The sequence below is a fragment of the Alligator mississippiensis genome, chromosome 5 (assembly GCF_030867095.1).
Source record: "Alligator mississippiensis isolate rAllMis1 chromosome 5, rAllMis1, whole genome shotgun sequence".
Lineage (NCBI taxonomy): Eukaryota > Metazoa > Chordata > Crocodylia > Alligatoridae > Alligator > Alligator mississippiensis.
The window spans coordinates 19469314-19487688 of NC_081828.1; the positions used below are offsets into that span (position 1 = coordinate 19469314).

Here is an 18375-nt window from a genome sequence, read left to right on the forward strand (position 1 = left end):
GCATTCTGGGGATAAATAAAAAGAGTGAAATTGATTAAAGCCCTTGAGACATTTCCAGGAGTGCCCGAAGATGTTGATCAGCAGCATGATCAATAGTTCAATCTATGTCCATTCAATTTTCTAGTATTTGTATGTGTAACCTCCGTAGAAAAGAAGAAATTTTCTGTAGGACACAAAGATATCTGCATTAAAATCTATTTTTAGTAATGTATACATATAACTAGGGGTGCACTGACTGAGATTTTTTGGGCTGATACAGATGGCCGATTTTTAATGAGCCATAGCGGCTGATACTGATCCAGTTGCCAATATGCAGCCTGGCAGCCTGGAGCGTAGTGTCTGGCTGGAAAGTCTGTTGTGGGGGAAGGGGCGAGGGGGGAGGGGAAGGGGCATGGTGGGGGCAGATCGAGGTCCCTGCAGTGAGGGATGGAGTGGGGCAGGGGCAGGGCGTGGGACAGAGGTGGCTTGTTCAGGGGGTACAGGGAGGGGGGACAGCTTCTGCTGCTACTCATACCCCAGGAGGGCATGGGGGGCATGTGTCCCTGGATCTGTGTATGGGGCGAGGGTGGGCTGTGGCTGCTGCTGTGGGCTGGGGCCAGGGCTGCTCTGAGCTCTTCCCGGGGGGGAGGGAGTTATGGGGGGGCTACAGCTCCCCCCAGATTTGCTATAGCCCTGCTCCCAGAGCTGCTGCTGCCTACCTGGAATGCAGCCTGGCCCAGTGGCCCCCCCCGCCGGGAAGAGCCCAGCACTGGCCCCCACTCCGCACCCCCTAGACAAGTTGCAGCTCTGTCCCATGCCCTGCCCCAGCTGGGAAGCACCTGCCCCTGCCCTTGCCCCAACCCTGTTCCCCCCCTCACCACGGGACTTCGATCTGCAAGGTAGCTATCATACAGTAAAAAGCTCCAATCGGGTATAAAGTTGGACCTTGAAAATATGTGGTAACTTTAAAGCTGGTTGCTATTGAGCTTTAATTTGCACATGTAGTAGGGTCTTTTCTGCAGCTGGGAGCACTAGCAGCTGACAGGGCTTTCAGCTGCAGGGGTGAACCATGTCCAGCATAAAACCCCTGAGCCCCAGAGATTGCAGCTGCTGCAGTCCCCAGGTCTATGGAGTGCATGAAAACCCTGGAATTTGGGGATCATGGCTGTCTTGATCCCCAGAGCCCTGGGATGTGGGAAACCCTGGGGCCCAAGGATCACCATGGGTTAATCCCCAGCCCCAGGAGTGTGGGAAACACCAAAGGATGACAGCAATCCTTCATCCCTAGGGGTTTCACTGCAGCCCTGGGGCAGGAGGATCACGTGAGGTGCCCCTGTGCCTGGGAAGTGTCCCCATACCTGGGAGCCCCTCACCTGGGCTGCATCGGGCTCCTAGCAGTGAAAGCTTGCTTCTTGCTGCCACCAGGGGAGTCCAGGATTGGGCTTCCTTTACACTGGCAATAAGGCACAATAGGATCCAATGTGCAATCTCACAATTGCACCTCCTGCCATGCACATGTGGCATGGCAGGAAGTGCAATTGTGTGAATCGCACATTAGATCCCATCACCGCTTTACCTGCATGCATAGAGGGGGTCCAAGAGACAAGAATTCTCATTGTTGGTATCTTTTACTGAACCAACTGCACGCTTCAGATGGGCATAGGCAAGCTTTCAGGTATTGCAGTAACCGTCCTCAAGCCTTGCATTCCCATTTGTGGCATGCATACCTTTCAACTTTGAGCTGAAGCTTGTTTACAGTGAGCTGTGTCCATTGTCCATATTTGGTCTTCCCCATTGCACACACAATCCAGCTACCTTTGAGTTCCCTTATAACCACAGAAGGGACAGGGGGATCAAATCATATGCAGGGTCCTCAACATTTTTCTGGCTAGTTTCTTTTATTTTCTCTTTTGGGCTTCTTTCTTCTGGTTAAACAGTTAGCACATGTTTTCTTTAGCCAGAAGAATGAAGAAGTGATAATTCCAGCATCAACTTTGGATATCTCCTGGCCTATGTGTCTGTCCGACTTCATCAGCATCTACCTTCCTGGTGTTGTCTGTTTAGTATTGCCAGAGATCTGTGTCCCCCTGAGGTTTGCTCATTTTGGTGTCCAGAGTTACAGATTTCTTCCAGCAATACATAGTACCACATCTCCAGGTCCCAGTAATTTGACACAGGAATACCAACTCCCCTCAGGCAGCTAATCAGTGCTGGCATGCTGGCATTGCCATGGCACCTCGGAAGCAGCATTAAAGTACCGAGGTTCTTCCACATATAAGAAATGTCCTATTTCATGCCAAAGTGATATCCAGGTTCTCACTCCCTGCTTTGTTCCAGAGGGACCTACATTTGGTGCTGATGCTTATTCCCATGGAAGCACTGCTGAGGTTTCCCTTGGTGGAGCTAGTTTTGGCATTGCATACCTGGCACTATTGTGTGACACTGTTAAACTAGCAATGAGTACATTGGTAATGATAAGCTCCTAATCTTTGCATGGTGGGATCCAGGATCTTCATAGGGAGGGGCACAAAGATTGGAACTCTATTTTAAACCTTCAAGTGTATCTATCCACTAGATTAGAGAGTTCCAGATTATGAAAGAGACTTTGACCCACCAGTCCATGCTGTAGGGTAGAAATATTGATTGCAACAAACTTTGCAGAGGCCAAAGGTAAAATTGATGTGATGTAAACTTAATTTGATACTAAAGTTTATATACCATTAACGCATGATACCATTGAGATCCCTCTGGGTTGACCTAATTTAGCAGTGCAGTGTTGACACAATTGAAGACAAAGCAGTAGGTAGATACTTTAATCCATTCACCTGAAGTAGATGCCATATTTTCTTGCGCATTTGCTTGCATATTTTTACGTGCCCCCCCAAAAAGGAAGCACATTATTTTTGAAGAATGTAGACAAAAATATTTTTCCAGTCATGGCTTTTTCATGAAGACACTGTATACTACAAGATGATTGCCAGCTTCTCTCTCCCTGCCAGGAAACAGAAGAGGGTACAGTCCAGTATGAACTCTTTCATAGCTGCTCTCAAATTGGCCCATTGTTTGCAAGTTTTATAACATAATAATGGTACGGGGAACATGTGTTACTGTAGTGGGTGCCACCTCAGTACGCTATATCCCCCCTTATCCCTCATACCCTTGCACTGAGAGCTAGGCATATTTAGCTTGCAGAAAAGACAATTAAGACATGATAGTGCTTGTTAAAAATCTAAAGGGCTGCCATAAAGAGAAGGAAGACCTTGCTATGAAGGGTAGGACAGGAAAAATGGCTTTGAATCACAGAAAAATAGATTTAGATTAGATATCAGGAAAATCTTGTATACTGTTGAAACAGTAAGGCAAACTGCCAAGGCAGTTGTGGAATCTGTTCTTTGGAAGTTATCAAGAAGAGGCTTGATAAGCATTGGACAGGCATGATTTGGAAGTGGTATTCTAGCATTTGTGCAGGGGGTTGGACAAGATGACCCTTGAGGGTCCTTTCCAACTTTGTGATTCTGTGAGTCTTCATCCAGTGGTTTGGTTAAGCGTGCTTCCATCTTTCTTCTGCCTAAAAGATTTAAGAGATCTGCTTGTTAGTCATCTAGAGTGGAATCTGTAGACAGTCTCTTAAAGATGAAAGAATAATTACTTTCCCTTCAGGAACTGTGGATCTTGTAGATGTGGACAAATCCCAGAACCTGTCTTTTATCTTTTTTAGTTAAAATCCCAATACTTGAGATTCTTATTTGTAAAGGAACTGAGTGACCATTGGGGCTTCCCTGCCATGTATGCCTTCAGCTGTGGTGTTCATGAAAGCATGTAAATAACTGCATGCTCACTTTAATTTTAGTGGTTCAGTAAAATTGTACACAGGTCAGTTGAGATGCAGCTGTACAGTTGCCATAGACATCATTGAGTCTTGGTAGTTTGGATTGGATGTGGTAAATCCATTCATAGATGCTAGGGTTGGAAGGGACCTCAATTGATATTGCTTCCAGATTAATGGATGTTTATCTTCTGGCTGTGGTATGAATCATTACTTGATCCTGAATCATCTTAAGGTATTGTTCTGACTTCTAGATTTTTGAACATTTGGGATTATATTATGAGCTCTTTCTAGTGGCAAAGATTGAGATTTCAGCTTCAGTCCTTTACATGTCTGGGGCAGCATTGTCATTCGCTTAGTAGTTACCTTTGTTTGTGACTTTAAATACCTGCTTTGTCTTCATGACTGTGCCAAGGGAATCTGTATTTCTTTGGCAGTATATTTGATTGGGCTGTGACTACTACAAGAATGGGTCGATGTGTTTATTTAGTTGCGCTATTAAGTATTCCTTCTTGTGGGATTAGGATCTTGTTTCTCAAAGCGTTTGGGGCCTCTAGTCCACTGTTTATCTGAATATAATCTGAACTACATACCTGAAAAGAGGACATTTCTCATGCCCACTGCCCAGGCTTGATATGAGGTATAGGACAAATGGCCAGTGATCTGTAAATGATAGCCCCTGTGGGAAATGTGACTTGGTCTTTGCTCATAAATCCTCATTTCCTAGTTCCAAATCATTTCTGTTTCCATCTTGAACAGATTGTGGTTGTATTTCCTTAAATCTCTGTTACATACCTATTCATATTTATCCGATGTTCATACGTACATCAAAGGTTGTCAACCAACTCCAAGGCCAGACTTCTGATCTCATCATGCCAGCCTTCTGATTTTTTAATAGAACTTAAAGCTGTTTCTTGTAGACCTCTCTATACTTTAGAAAAAAGATTGTTTTTCTTTACAGGGGCCTTATGTGAAAGAATAAAACTGCTCACTCAAAACTCTCTCTTAATTGCCATCAGGATTTGACATTTGGCAGTTTTTGCAATTCTTTGCCACCTAAAACACTCTATCCTTCTGGACAATTGTGTTTGCTCATCTCCTACACATGGGAATATGCAAAGACCATTCATAAGAAAAAGTGGTTACATATGAGTAATTGCTCTTCTTTGAGAGTGCCAACATGCATATATTCAAGCTCCCAGCCAGCTTCCCCCACTTTTCAGACTCTCTTAGGTGAATAATTCTTAAAATTAAGGAAGGTACTGAAGGATGGCTAGGATCACTTGCCCTATTATATTCTCAGACCATCTCTAAATTGCAAAATAATCATCCCTGTCAAGGACTCCATCAAATACGCTCTGCTGCTCGTCATGTGCTGCCCCCAACACCTAACTGGAAGCAGTGTAGCTCCATCAGTATGGTGATGAAGGTGAGGTAGTTAGCACTGTTGACTGTGCCAAACTACACGGACACAGTAGCACTGCTTCAGCTGGGGGATGGGGGGGAAGGCAATGCATACAGAGCAGCAGAGTATGTGAGGATTTCACTGTTGTGCACAAGAAGTCTAGATATGCTCTCAAGGTCCTCTGCAACGATAGGGGCGGGAGGAGTGACCTAATAGATATTGCTTGCTAGAAAAATTCTTCAGCTGTATAGCACTTCAAGTGAGAATAGAAGAGGCAACAGTTCCTTGAAGAATACTGACATCTTTCTAATCACAACTCCTAAAAAAAATAAAATATATGAAAGGACAAAGGCTATTAAGATTATTGAAAATATGTATCATATACCATCGTCAGAGAGACACACTGAAAGAAAATGAAATAAAAGCATGAAAAAAGATAAAACCACATAATGAAGGAATCTGCAGATATTCTGAGGTCTTCAAGAAATAATAAAAAAGCAAGTTAATGTGTTGATCTGATGTTTGGAAAACCTCAAACTAGAAGACTGCAAGTGCAATATTAAATAAGGCGATCAACCTGCTATTAAAGCTAAAGATTTTTTCTTAGACTATTTGTGAATACAGAATAGAGACATTTGACATCTTAACCACAACTGTGGAGAGGATTTTAAAGTCATGTTTTGTTATAAAAACCTGGATACAGTGAAACAGGATCTGGGGGGGGGAAAATTAACAGCGCAGTTCAATTCAACATATAAGTAAGTCTAAAATCTGCCCACATAGATACATATGCATGTAGTTCCCATTGACCTCAATGCATGTTGTGTGTGACATATTTAGCCAACATACAACGTTTTGTCAACTAAAAATGACTTGTTAGCTCTGGAAAGAGAAACAAGAAAGGTATGTGAAAAAGGGGGAAGAGAGCAATATGTGTACAGAAAATTAGTACAGATGTATAAATATTATGGACTCAAAACCCACAAAAATATCACATTTTTATACCTTATTGCATTAATAATTTTAATGTTTTGATATACTGTACAACTCTGGTATTTTATAATGAATGAAAATTTATCAGGAATGGACACAACTGTTTAGAAGACTCGCTTTAACGTTGGCATTCGATTATCTTTCCATATCTTTTTAACATAGTTTTGTGTGAGAATAGAAAAGAATCCTGGCCTGGGATTTAGTATAAGTGGTGGAATAAGTGGACAAGGAAATCCATTCAAACCTTCTGACAAGGTAAGTTATACATTTGTCACTATTTGCTTTTATTTTAGTGTGCCAAAGTTCTCAGATATAAGAATGTAACTTTCTCATAGGGTTCATTGGTATACAACTTTATTCAATATGTGGCTTTGGTTAATGGATTTTTCACTCTCATTACAGGAAAGTAATCAAAATAGAAAATGCATGAAGTAGCTGGTTTCTGTTCCTTATATAAAATCAATCTTTCGAGATTCGGTAGTTTGGAAAATGTAAACACTTCCTCAAATTGTGGTAACATATTTATTCACAAAATGTAAGGTCTTTATCCAATTCTCATTGGAGTTATTCAAAAATAGTCCATTGACATCAGCAAGAGCTGATGGGTCTCTAAAATCCAATAGTATTTTACAACAAAATTAATTAGAGGTTTAGCAAGCATGATTTATGAGAAAAGGTTGAAAGAACTGGGATTATATTAGACTGGAGAAGAGAAGACTGAAGGGACATTTAATAACAGCCTTCAAATACCTGAAAGGTGGTTATAAAAAGCATGGTGACAGGCTACTCTCTGTGGCCATAGGAGATAAGACAAGGAGTAATGGACTTAAATTGCAGCATGGGAAATTTAGATTAGAAGGACTTCTCCCTCTGAGGGTGGTTAAGCATTTAAACAGATTACCTGGAGTGGCTGTGGAATCTTTATCCTTGGAAGTTTTTAAGAGTATGGGATGACTTGAATAGGCATGATCCTGTCTTGTGCAGGGAGCTGAAATAAATGTCACACGCATACTTCCCCCTCCCCCTTGCAATTTATCTGTCTTCCAGGCAGATTACTAATTGTTGGAATGCTATAAATTAATATACCTTTTGGGAATTAGTTGAGGCTTTTCACCGATAAAACTCAGGAATTGCTGCAGGTGTAGTTTAAGTATTCCAAAACCATGAAAACACTCTAGTCAGCAAAAGGAGAACAAGAATGCTTTAGAGTTGAGGGTTATATCAAGTATAGATACTCTGGAGTAAAAAGTTGTCTCTGAATCAGTCTGTAATTTGTACTAAAATAAATTGAGCTTTGTTACTAATAGAAAACTACAGATTCTTGCTTTATAAACATGGTATGTTCGTTCTTGATATTTGACCAGCACCCTCACACCTCCTCACAATCCAAGTTCAGAAAGCTCAGCAAATCGGATTGAACCTGTTATTCTGTTTAATCCTTAAATGAAATCTTAGATCCACAAATACATTTATAAAAATAATTTCCCTGTCAGTTTGCACTAAAATTAAGAGCAGAATGGATGTTTACGGAAAATGCAAAATGGTTTTGAAAATATTCCTTTAGTTAATTCACAAATTGTGTCACTTTGTATTACTAATCTCTGATTTTGGATGTCGGGGAGTAGATCATTATAGTCTCGATGTATTTGAACATATAGCATATATATGTGAACATATGGCACCTAAAATGTATTGGATATCCTGCCATAAGGTTCAGGAATTGTTGAGTATTCTTTCCAGTTTCATTTATAACTATTGTAAATATGACTCTATTTTACGTTTCCTAATGTGGCTTATAATTAAATACCTTGTCACTTGTTTTCACATTTGAAATTCTTCATATTTTCACTGAAAAAAGAAGTCACATTCCATCATGAATGTGTCTACATGAGTAGATTGATCCTGTAGCAGTAGTATGTAACAAAACTATAAACATGCATTTCTTTCTAAGAGTTTAGCAGCCAAATTTTCAGTTAAACCAGTGAAACAGAGAGCTAGACTGTGGGATATGATTCCATGTCTGTATTGTTTGTTTTCACAAAAGGAATGAATTATTTTATTTTTTTCCCCGAAGGATTACTCTTTAATTCTTCCATGCTGCTACATCAGATCTTTTAAGTGCTTTCTAAAATACTTCTGTCATGGTTCGTATATTTACAATATATTAAAAGCAAGAACAGGGCTCAACTACACTGTAATCCTACAATCACAATAACTGGATATAAATATTTTATACCAGTATTTTACTGTCTACGAGTGGACTTATCACCAAGCTAAAAATATTCATCTTCATATTAAATACAAATGAAAATGAGATGTGCTCTTGGGTTATCACCAGATGTCTCAGGAGTGCTTTGACTGATGGATCTATAATGACACTAACCATCAGCCATTGTAAGCAAGTGACCTCTTCTTGCTCTATTTTAATGTCTTGGTTTCATATGCATCTTGCAGCTATTTTAATGGGTTTCAACTTGTCAACTATATGCCCAGATAAACTAGCTGTTTATGCATGGATTGCAAAAACATTTTCAGAAGTAAGGGCTGCATCTTCCCTTGGCTTGCAAAGCACTTCCCATCCATTTGCATTCACTATAGCAAGTAATACTGGCAAATAAAAGGACTTAAAATATTTTACTGTCAGATAAAAGTACTTAAATAGTTCTAATGTAACTTAGTAGTTGGAAACAAAGAAGAGTATTGCCCCATCTAGACCATCATCAAGAATTCTGTGTCACTAGAGTCCTGTAAAGTCTGAGAATCACTGTCTCAATTGTTAAGTAGTTCTATCTCTACATCAAATAGAAAAACCACTGTATACCAATGGAAGCAAAACTCACATTTTACGGTTCTGCTATATCAAAGATGAGGAAAAAAATTACTAGAAAATTCCTTGCCAAATATATACAAGTCCTTTACAAAGCTAATAACTAGACATAGGTGGTTAGGACACTTCCCTAGAACAAGGTTTATATCCCTTGTTTCAATCAGAAGTAGAAGCAGGGACTTGAATCTTGGGTCTTCTGCATCTAAGAGGAGGCCTCTGAGTCCCAGGTTATTGGCAGTTCTTGGATGGCTTGTTTCTCTGTCATTTTGACCAGAAATTCTGTCCTGGACCTTTCCTGAAGTTTCATCACAACCTGTCCTGTCTTATAAAAAGCACTATTTATGACAAAATTTTGATGATAACTAGCCTAAAAAATAAAGATTTGAGCACCTCAGTTCTGCAATTATTTTCAGTAGAATACTTAATTTTTTAAGAGAATGCTACTTGCAGACAGTACAACTTAATGCTTTGATGCACTAATTCACCCTTTCTAATTCACCATTAGTGCAACTAATTCACTTTTCTAAAAACACCATGTCGTTATAGTGATTGAATAAGTGCTTTCACCAAGAGTGAAAAACTAGAGAAATATATACATCGTAGAATGAGGGGCACCTTGCTCAGATTTAAAAAACATGGATTCAGAAGCAGTATCCTAGTGCTTAACTCTTTTCCTGCTTTCTGGACAGTATTTTTTAAAATAGTCTGGTCTGTTCAATCTCCTCTTTGTATGCGCTGCCCAAAGGTCAGTTCCTAGACTAACTGCAGAGGAAGGTTTAACAACGTGTATGTCTAAGCATGACAGAGAGAAGACCCCAAGATGTCAGTCAAACTTAATGAAAATATTTAGGTAGAACCAGAGAAACTGATGGCTGACAGATGAGGAAAGATAACAAAACAGAAGATTTCATGAGGGATGGGAGGAAAAGAGAAGTAGCAGAAAACATGAGAACCAGTTCTGTACTGTGAATCCATCTTGTAAGTACAATCATATATAGCCCAGATGCTAGACAAGACAAGCTAGAGACATCTTCCTTCCGTCAAAGAGTTAACTATGTTAATGAGATAAGTAGAAATAGTGGACTGAACTTTGCCTGAGACAGAAAAGGCAATGAGCTACAGAAATCCTTGAAATCTACAGTGGATTCACCAGGAAGTAAAATTATAATTACAAAAACTCTTCATGTTTTAATGGCAACAATATAACCGATCTGAATCAGAAACTTTAACATAAACTCTTACAGTTCCAAATAGGCAGAAAAAGGTTTGGATGCACAGTAAATACAAGGGTTAAGGATTACAGAAAAAGAGAAGTGTTTGGATTTTAGCAAGAGAAAGGGAAAAGCAGTGTGTGTTCATGCAATGCTTACTTAGAAATTGCATTTCAATTGCTGGGTTTCCTTAATGTGCCTGCCTTTCTGAAATTCTTGAATCAAGATCATCTTTTTCATTTAATATTTTTCCCCTTTGTGAATTTGTTCACTTATCAGACACAAAATGCAAAAATAACACCCCCAACCAAACAAAAAACAATCTCACAAGCAATAAGGGTGATGGTCACTGAATCGGAAAAAGGATGTTTTTTCCCCTAATTAAAATCAGGGAACATCCTGCATAAATTAGAGTACAATTAACCAAGTGGTTGGATGGATGTCAGGAAATTACTGTATTGATCTTTTAGACAATATTTAATAAGAGTCAGCCCTGTAATGTTTTTTATGCAAGCTTATTTTATGCATACAGCCAAGTACTTGCTTCATAGAACAATATTTCACTGTAGTTTGAGCCTGTAGTCTTTGGTCTCCATCAGTTTATGCAAATCTGTATAAAGCTTTTAGACTTGTCATGGGATAAAAATTACCAATGGGGAAAAATAGTTTGAATAAATCTTTAAGTGATTGTCGGATAATTGAGGTAAATTCTACCAGGTGTATTCAGTAAGGCTGAATACTGGGTGAGTTCCAGATGATTAAAAATAAAAATACACTATAATATATTTATAGTTCAATGTCCTGCTGTATAAGCTGGACTGATCATTTTTAGTGACTTACTTAGAGATGTGTGTTTCTAAATTATAGTTGAAAAGTAACTGGCATTTTCTCCACTGTTGCAACTTGGTGAATGGGATCTTTTAGACACCACATTGCCATGGTTCATGGGATCATTGCTGATGTCCCTCCATTTACAGTACAAAATATCAAACAAACCTTTAGCCTAGGTCTTCATAATAGAATCCTAACCTCTGTTACTTCTGACTTATAGGGTATCTTTGTTACTAGGGTTCAGCCTGATGGACCAGCATCCAACCTGCTACAGCCTGGTGATAAGATCCTTAAGGTAAGAGGGAACTACATTTCATGTTAAATTTATAATCTGAATTCAGTTCTAAATCAAATTTTCACTGCTCACCTGTAAGAAGGTATTTTTCCAGTAGCAGTTAGTTTAGATTTTCTTTCTCTTTTGTGTTGTTGTTAACTTAATTATTTAATTTATTTTATAATACCTTTTGGAGCTTTTCTCATAAAGGGAAAGAAGACAAACTGGAGTGGAAGTGTAGAGGGTATGTAGAAAGGAGAGGGATTGTCTCAGTGACTTCCTCCCTCTAACTACATACTGAAACTGAAATATTTCTTTTTATGAAATTTCTGAGAGCAGGAAGGGTTTTACAGTAAGAGGGAAAGAGTCCAAGAAGCATTCACTACGTTCTCTAGCTTTGGCTTCCTCAGAGAGGAGATGAAGTGCAGGCACAGGAGGAAGAGGACCTAATGGCAGCAAAGCTCTTAGGAGGGAATGGCAGTGTAGAGTTTTGTTTGGATAGAAAGTCTATTGCCAGGCATGGCTCAGACTCTATAGGTTTATATTCTGAACCCATAAAGTCTGGGAACGGTGACCTTTCTCCCACCTATAGGTTCAGAGTGCCCCTTTTGGAGACAAGATGTGATCACAAGAGGAAGTTTGCCCTCCCATGTATTTTTCACTTTGATCCCTTATTTATGTAAAATAATGGGCCCATGTTATCACCTTTGTCTATACACATACAAAGTATTTCTATGGAACAACTAACAAATTAAAGATCTCTCTTTGTTGTGACCACCATTCAGTGCAAGCACTTGGGTAAAAAACCTAAAGTAATACTGTACATTGATTTGCATAATGTCCAGTTCTGTTAAATGAATAGGGTAAGGGTCTCCCAAGCAAAGAATTTGTCACTCATGATGCTCTTTCCTCAGCTCTTCAGAGCAGAAATTAAAGGTCCGTTAACAGATGTAGACTTGTGATTGCAAGCTATTGGCATGATGTAGGTAAGAATCTATACTAGACTTAAACCATATTGAGTTATATAGAAACCCAGGTATTGAGTGACAAGAAATAGAAGAGTTGCATATCCATTGCCTTTAAATGGAAGGCCAATACAGCTGTTCTGAGATGATAAAAAGTAGTTTTATCTGTGTCTTATTAAATGGTTTACTCCTTTTAGTACTATTAGCATATGCGATGATTTGTTTTTTCTATCTTATCAGGCTGCTATTTGCATAAAATAATAACATTATGCTATTTCATTCATTTATTCTTTGTTTATTTCTTTTATGTGAATGAAAGAAAGGATTTCAACATTTTATTAAGTGACTGACGATGCAAGATATTTATGGTATTCACATTTTGTGCTGGTATAAATAACACAATGAATTCTGCAGTCATAGTTTTACATAGAAACGTAACTGCAGTCCTTTGTCTCTTCATTGTTGAAACATTTTTAAATGTACACACTAAAAGGGATAGCATCTGTTCTGCTTGATAACAGCATCTTTTGAGTGGCCCGATGAGAAACCTCCAGATTTTGAAAATGCCAAGATTTTATTTGACAGGACCTCTTAGATACAACTTTTCTGTTCTGACCCAGGCAGAGGAAAGGCAAGATGTCCCCAGTGGGGTGTTTCAGACATTCTCCGTTGATTAAAAAATAAATAATTTTGTGCCTCAATGTAATGGAAAGGGAAAGCATGTTCCCACAATATATTCTTTTTATAGAATCCTGGAAGGCAATACTTGAGCCTGGAAAATAAATTGCCACTGGAAATCAATTGTACTTTTTGGCAGAGGGCAGGGCATTAGTATATTTATATAAAAGGTATGTAACAGGCATTGAACCCACCTAATCTTGATTCAGGGTTGAGGATCACTGCTTTGCACACTTGTATTGGAGAAATCTCTATACTGACGAAATTTGCAAACACCATTGCCACATCCTTTCTAACTGAGTTGGTCAGAATGCTTGTTTTTTTTCAGGTAGCCTTATGCTAGAAAGAAGACTATTGATTTCAACAGGTTCTGAACCATTCTTCATTGTCAATTTGTTTGCATTTGATATGATTTTATGAATTTACGAACACCATACTGTTGAAACCATTTGAAACCATTACGTGATCATCCCAAAAACAACTATAAAACAAGGAAAACACCTAAGAAATCTAAATTAGATTTGGAAATAAGAGACATCTAGAATTACATATTTGGAGTATTGTCAAACTGGGTTACATAAGCAGACAAGGAACAGTACAAAAATGAAAATGGTAAGAATCTTGCCTGCAGTTGCAAGCAGTGTACAGAAACGGGGGGAGTATTCTGACTGGAATCCTTTGTACATGGTATTGTTTCATGCAGGTACAGTTTCTTCTGTACATAATACATTTTTAGTCAAGATTTACCATTCCAGCCTTCACCAATTTCCTGATTGTTATGTGAAATGATTTCTTTTGATGCCACACAACAGGTGCCCTTGCTTAGGAGCACTCACTGTGCAAAGAGCTAATAGCATTGAGTTACCTTTGATAAACAATGCGTCACCAGTGTAATAAATTGCTTTGTCCTTCCTAAAGTCTAAATTGGTTGACACAGCCCTCTTTAGATTCAAAGCGACCTAAGATTTGGAGGTATGGAAAGAAAGCTGGAAACGTAAGACCAACAGTATAAAGATGGCATAATAATATCCGCTCCCAACATAAGATGATTTAGAATGTTTCAATAATCTGGTCTTAACTTTTTCTTTTATGCTTCAATAAACACTAGTTTTCATTATAAAGTAGAATGAAATATTGGAAAGCTAAAAGCAGGTTTATACAAAATAAGTGACAGTGAAATTAAGAATAAATTCACCTGCAGCTTCGGATATACATTACATCATTTTAATGCTATCCCTCCTGAAAGGGTGATTGCTTGGTAACTGAAAAACAACACAGATGGTTCAAATACCAGTCTAATTAATTATACATTTTATAATTCTGGTCTCATTTGAATACAGATGCACTATTAATTATGATTACTCTGTTGTCAAGTGGGGAACCAACTAAAAGAAAATATTTATTGTACCTAGTAGACTGCAAGGTCTAACTATGCAATTCATGGTAACAGTGTAAAAACAATTGCCCATAAGCAGAGCATGGACGGACTGCAGTGCAGCCAAGTCCAGGGTAACTTTAATTTGTCTATTTCTAGTCCACAGTAAGTGAAGCTAACTGCAGGAATTTATCCTGAATGAAACAGGGAGTAAATTTAACTTGAAATAAGAAATAAAAAAATACAGTTGTTTTCTTTCAGTGGAGCACTTTAGCAGAGTTTACCTACTTAATAAAATACAATTGTATATTGGTGGATTCCTTTAACATATTTATTCTCAACAGTCCTTTAGTTCCTTATTAACCTACCAGCACTGTCAAGTATGAGTCTTCACCATTAAGAAGAGCTCTCACGGGGGAATAACACCCCCCACTTACATAAAGCTTAAGGACTTCATGGCACTTCCATGCACTCCAGTATGATGGTGGTAGATTTTCAACAGGTGTCTGAGAATATACAGTAAAAGCTGTGTTAACCGGCATTTTAGTAACTGGCACTCTCTACTAACTGGAATTTCTGGCCGGCCAGCTGGATGAAGGGGCGGGGAAGCTCGTACTTGGTGGTTGCCGTTGCCACCCACCACCCTGCGCTGCCACCACTCTGTTTGAGGCCACCACTGCCATCTCCCTCTCCCCACTCCGTGTCCAACTGAAAACCCCTGCCTTAAGTAACAATCATTTTTAGATTACCGGCACCCCCCATTCCCTACTCATGCTGGATAACAGAGTTTTTACTGTAGTACTAATCTCCAGCCTCCATAAAATGTTGTGTCATAATATTTTGTCATATTTGCTATGTTCTGATGGAAATGATCCACACTGCAATTTATTTTCAGAAATTAAGTGTACATTTATCATTAGCCTGTGTCTTACAGTGAAATATAAATAAGCTCCTATCACCACTCTAGCATTGCAAGGTACAGGCCATCCTCACCATTCACGGGGGATACATTCTTGTATTCCCTATGATGGCAAAATCCACAAATAAGGCACTGCGTTCATGAATGCCATCTGTGTTCATGAACTCAGTGCCCCCAGCAGCTGGTGGAGGGGGCACAACTACTCTGGTGACTGCGGGAGCATGGCAGAAGGAGCCCGGCAGCAGTGGAAGGAGTCTGGCAGTGGCAAGTGCAGAGCTCCTGAGGAACTCCTTTAAGAAGCGTGCAATTCTGGGCACTGCACTTCAAGAGGGATGTGGATAACCTGGAGAGGGTCCAGAGAAGGGCGACTCGTATGGTTAAGGGCCTGCAGACCAAGCCCTACAAGGAGAGACTAGAGAACCTGGACCTTTTCAGCCTCCGCAAGAGAAGGTTGAGAGGCGACCTTGTGGCTGCCTATAAGTTCATCACGGGGGCACAGAAGGGAATTGGTGAGGTTTTATTCACCAAGGCGCCCCCGGGGGTTACAAGAAATAATGGCCACAAGCTAGCAGAGAGCAGATTTAGACTGGACATTAGGAAGAACTTCTTCACAGTTCGAGTGGCCAAGGTCTGGAATGGGCTCCCAAGGGAGGTGGTGCTCTCCCCTACCCTGAGGGTCTTCGAGAGGAGGTTGGATATGCATCTAGCTGGGGTCATCTGAACCCAGCACTCTTTCCTGCCTATGCAGGGGGTCGGACTCGATGATCTATTGAGGTCCCTTCCGACCCTAGCATCTATGAATCTATGAAGTGGGTTCAGCGTTCATGAATATTTGAAACTGTGAATGTCAAACCTGCAAATAGTGAGGGTTTCCTGTATATTTAAAGTTATGCATGTTCCCAACCCCTTCATACAAATATTCCCAGTGACTTAAATAGGAGACTGTAACTGGAATGTTCAGTGCTGATGTGACAAGGTTCCTGCCCTGACTTGCTGCCTAGTTCTGACCTCCTCACCCTTGCTTCCAGACTCTGGGTCCCTCCCTCTCATGGTTTCTCTCACCTGCCACAACTTGATGTTACAGTTTTCTAGGGAGGCTGTCCCCAGGAGGCGGATGCAGGTTTTGGGGTAGGTCCTTGTCTGAACCCAGACCCTTCCTGGCCTCAGGTCACTTTTAATCTGGCTGGATCCTGTTGCCTGGGGTCCACTGCACCAGTACCCTAGGTTTTCAGGCTCCAGCTCTAGTCTCTTGCAGGTTCTGGGCCACCTAGCCCCAAAGCATGCCCATTGCAGGCGTAGGAATTATACTCCTCAATTTGCTGTCAGATATGCAGTCCTTACACACCACAATCTTCCCTCTGAACATATTTGGACTCCTGCCTGTACTCAACACCCCAAGATTAGGAGTGCTCTGAGCTGGCCCAGTGGCCTCCGATCTGCTTCTTACAGCCATCCCAGTCCTTCAGTCCAAGTGTAAATCAAAAGCATGACTGTCTGTTCCCAAAACATAAAGCTCACAAAACACAAGCTCCCCTGTTGGGGTTAATCTTACCTTTGGGAGTGCCAGTGCTAAAGGTTTAAGGTTTACTTGCAGCATCCTTATAGGCTCGGCAGTGCTACGCTGGCTAGCACTATGGAAGAAAGAGACTTGGGGGTCATCATTGGCCACAAGATGAACATGAGCCTGCAATGCAATGCTGCGGCTAGTAAAGTGACCTAAACACTGGCTTGCATCCATAGATGCTTCTCAAGCAAATCCCGGGACATCATTCTCCCCTTGTACTCAGCCTTGGTGAGGCTGCAGCTGGAGTACTGCGTCCAGTTTTGGGCTCCACAATTCAAAAAGGATGTGGAGAAGCTTGAGAGAGTGCAGAGAAGAGCCACGTGCATGATCAGAGGTCAGGGAAGCAGACCCTACATTGACAGGCTGAGAGCCCTGGGGCTCTTTAGCCTGGAAAAGCGCAGGCTCAGGACTGATCTGATGGCCACCTATAAGTTTATCAGGGGTGACAACCAGTATCTGGGGGAACGTTTGTTCACCAGAGCGCCACAAGGGATGATGACTAGGTTGAACGGTCATAAACTACTACAAGACCGTTTCAGGCTGGACATAAGGAAGAATTTCTTTACTATCCGAGCCCCCAAGGTCTGGAACAGCCTGCCACCGGAGGTGGTTCAAGCGCCTATATTGAACACCTTCAAGAGCAAACTGGATGCTTATCTTGCTGGGATCCTATGACCCCAGCTGACTTCCTGCCCTTTGGGCAGGGGGCTGGACTCAATGATCTTCTGAGGTCCCTTCCAGCCCTAATGTCTACGGAAAAAAAAAAAATAATAATCTTGTGTTGCTCGTGGTGTAGGGTCTCTTCCACCTTTCTATGGCACAGAGTCCTTTGTCTCAGGCAATCCAGACTGGCTCATCCCTGGTGCTATGCCTCCTGTGGCTCCTACCACCAGACTGCCCCTTCTAGACCAAGTCCTAGGCTTTTGAGCCACTCCCTGGGTCACCTGACCCTCTACTTCCACCCTAGGCCTGCCATCATCACCTACACTTGAGGCTGGCAGCCTTCTTATTTAAGGTCACTTTTTGCCAGTAAGTCTGTTCATGGGGCTGGGATGGCCAGCGGTCCTTGGCCTCCCTCCCCCTCCCCTTCATGGACCAGACTTGTTGGACTGGACCTACAAGAACCTAGGCTCAGAGTCTATCACTCTTTCTCATGCTGAATAGTCCTTTGTTTTTTAAGAGCTGGGAATGAGAAAAACTAGCATGAAAGAGTGTCATCTATCTACTCAGTAATGTTTTACTGCTACATTTTAATACTTGTTTTAATTTTTAAACTAAAAATGTAGGTGATAGATCAAACTAACATTACCTAAGCTATAGTGCTTGCCATTACATTCTTATCATAAGAATTCTTTCAGAAAAATCACATGAAGGTATGCTAGCCACAATTTGAGGACAATAGATTTAAGCCACATTATGTTACTGTCAGACTTTCTTGTTTAAGCTTATTTCCATCAGTTTCAAAAGATTTCATTAACAGGTTGTGACCATCAGTATGTAACAGGAATGAGTTCTGTTCATTAAGAAT

At 40.5% G+C, this 18375-nt stretch overlaps 1 protein-coding gene across 3 annotated transcripts in view; it reads left to right on the top strand.

The window, feature by feature from the left end:
* LRRC7 (leucine rich repeat containing 7) overlaps positions 1–18375 on the top strand; it is a 350868-nt gene that overhangs the window by 322599 nt on the left and 9894 nt on the right. For 2 of the 3 annotated variants that reach the window (XM_059727936.1, XM_059727934.1), the window contains 2 exons: positions 6366–6458; positions 11293–11367. In XM_059727936.1, the coding sequence (XP_059583919.1) occupies positions 6366–6458; positions 11293–11367 (168 nt within the window). The remainder of the gene's footprint in view (positions 1–6365; positions 6459–11292; positions 11368–18375) is intronic. The other variant, XM_059727935.1, reaches the window with a different exon arrangement.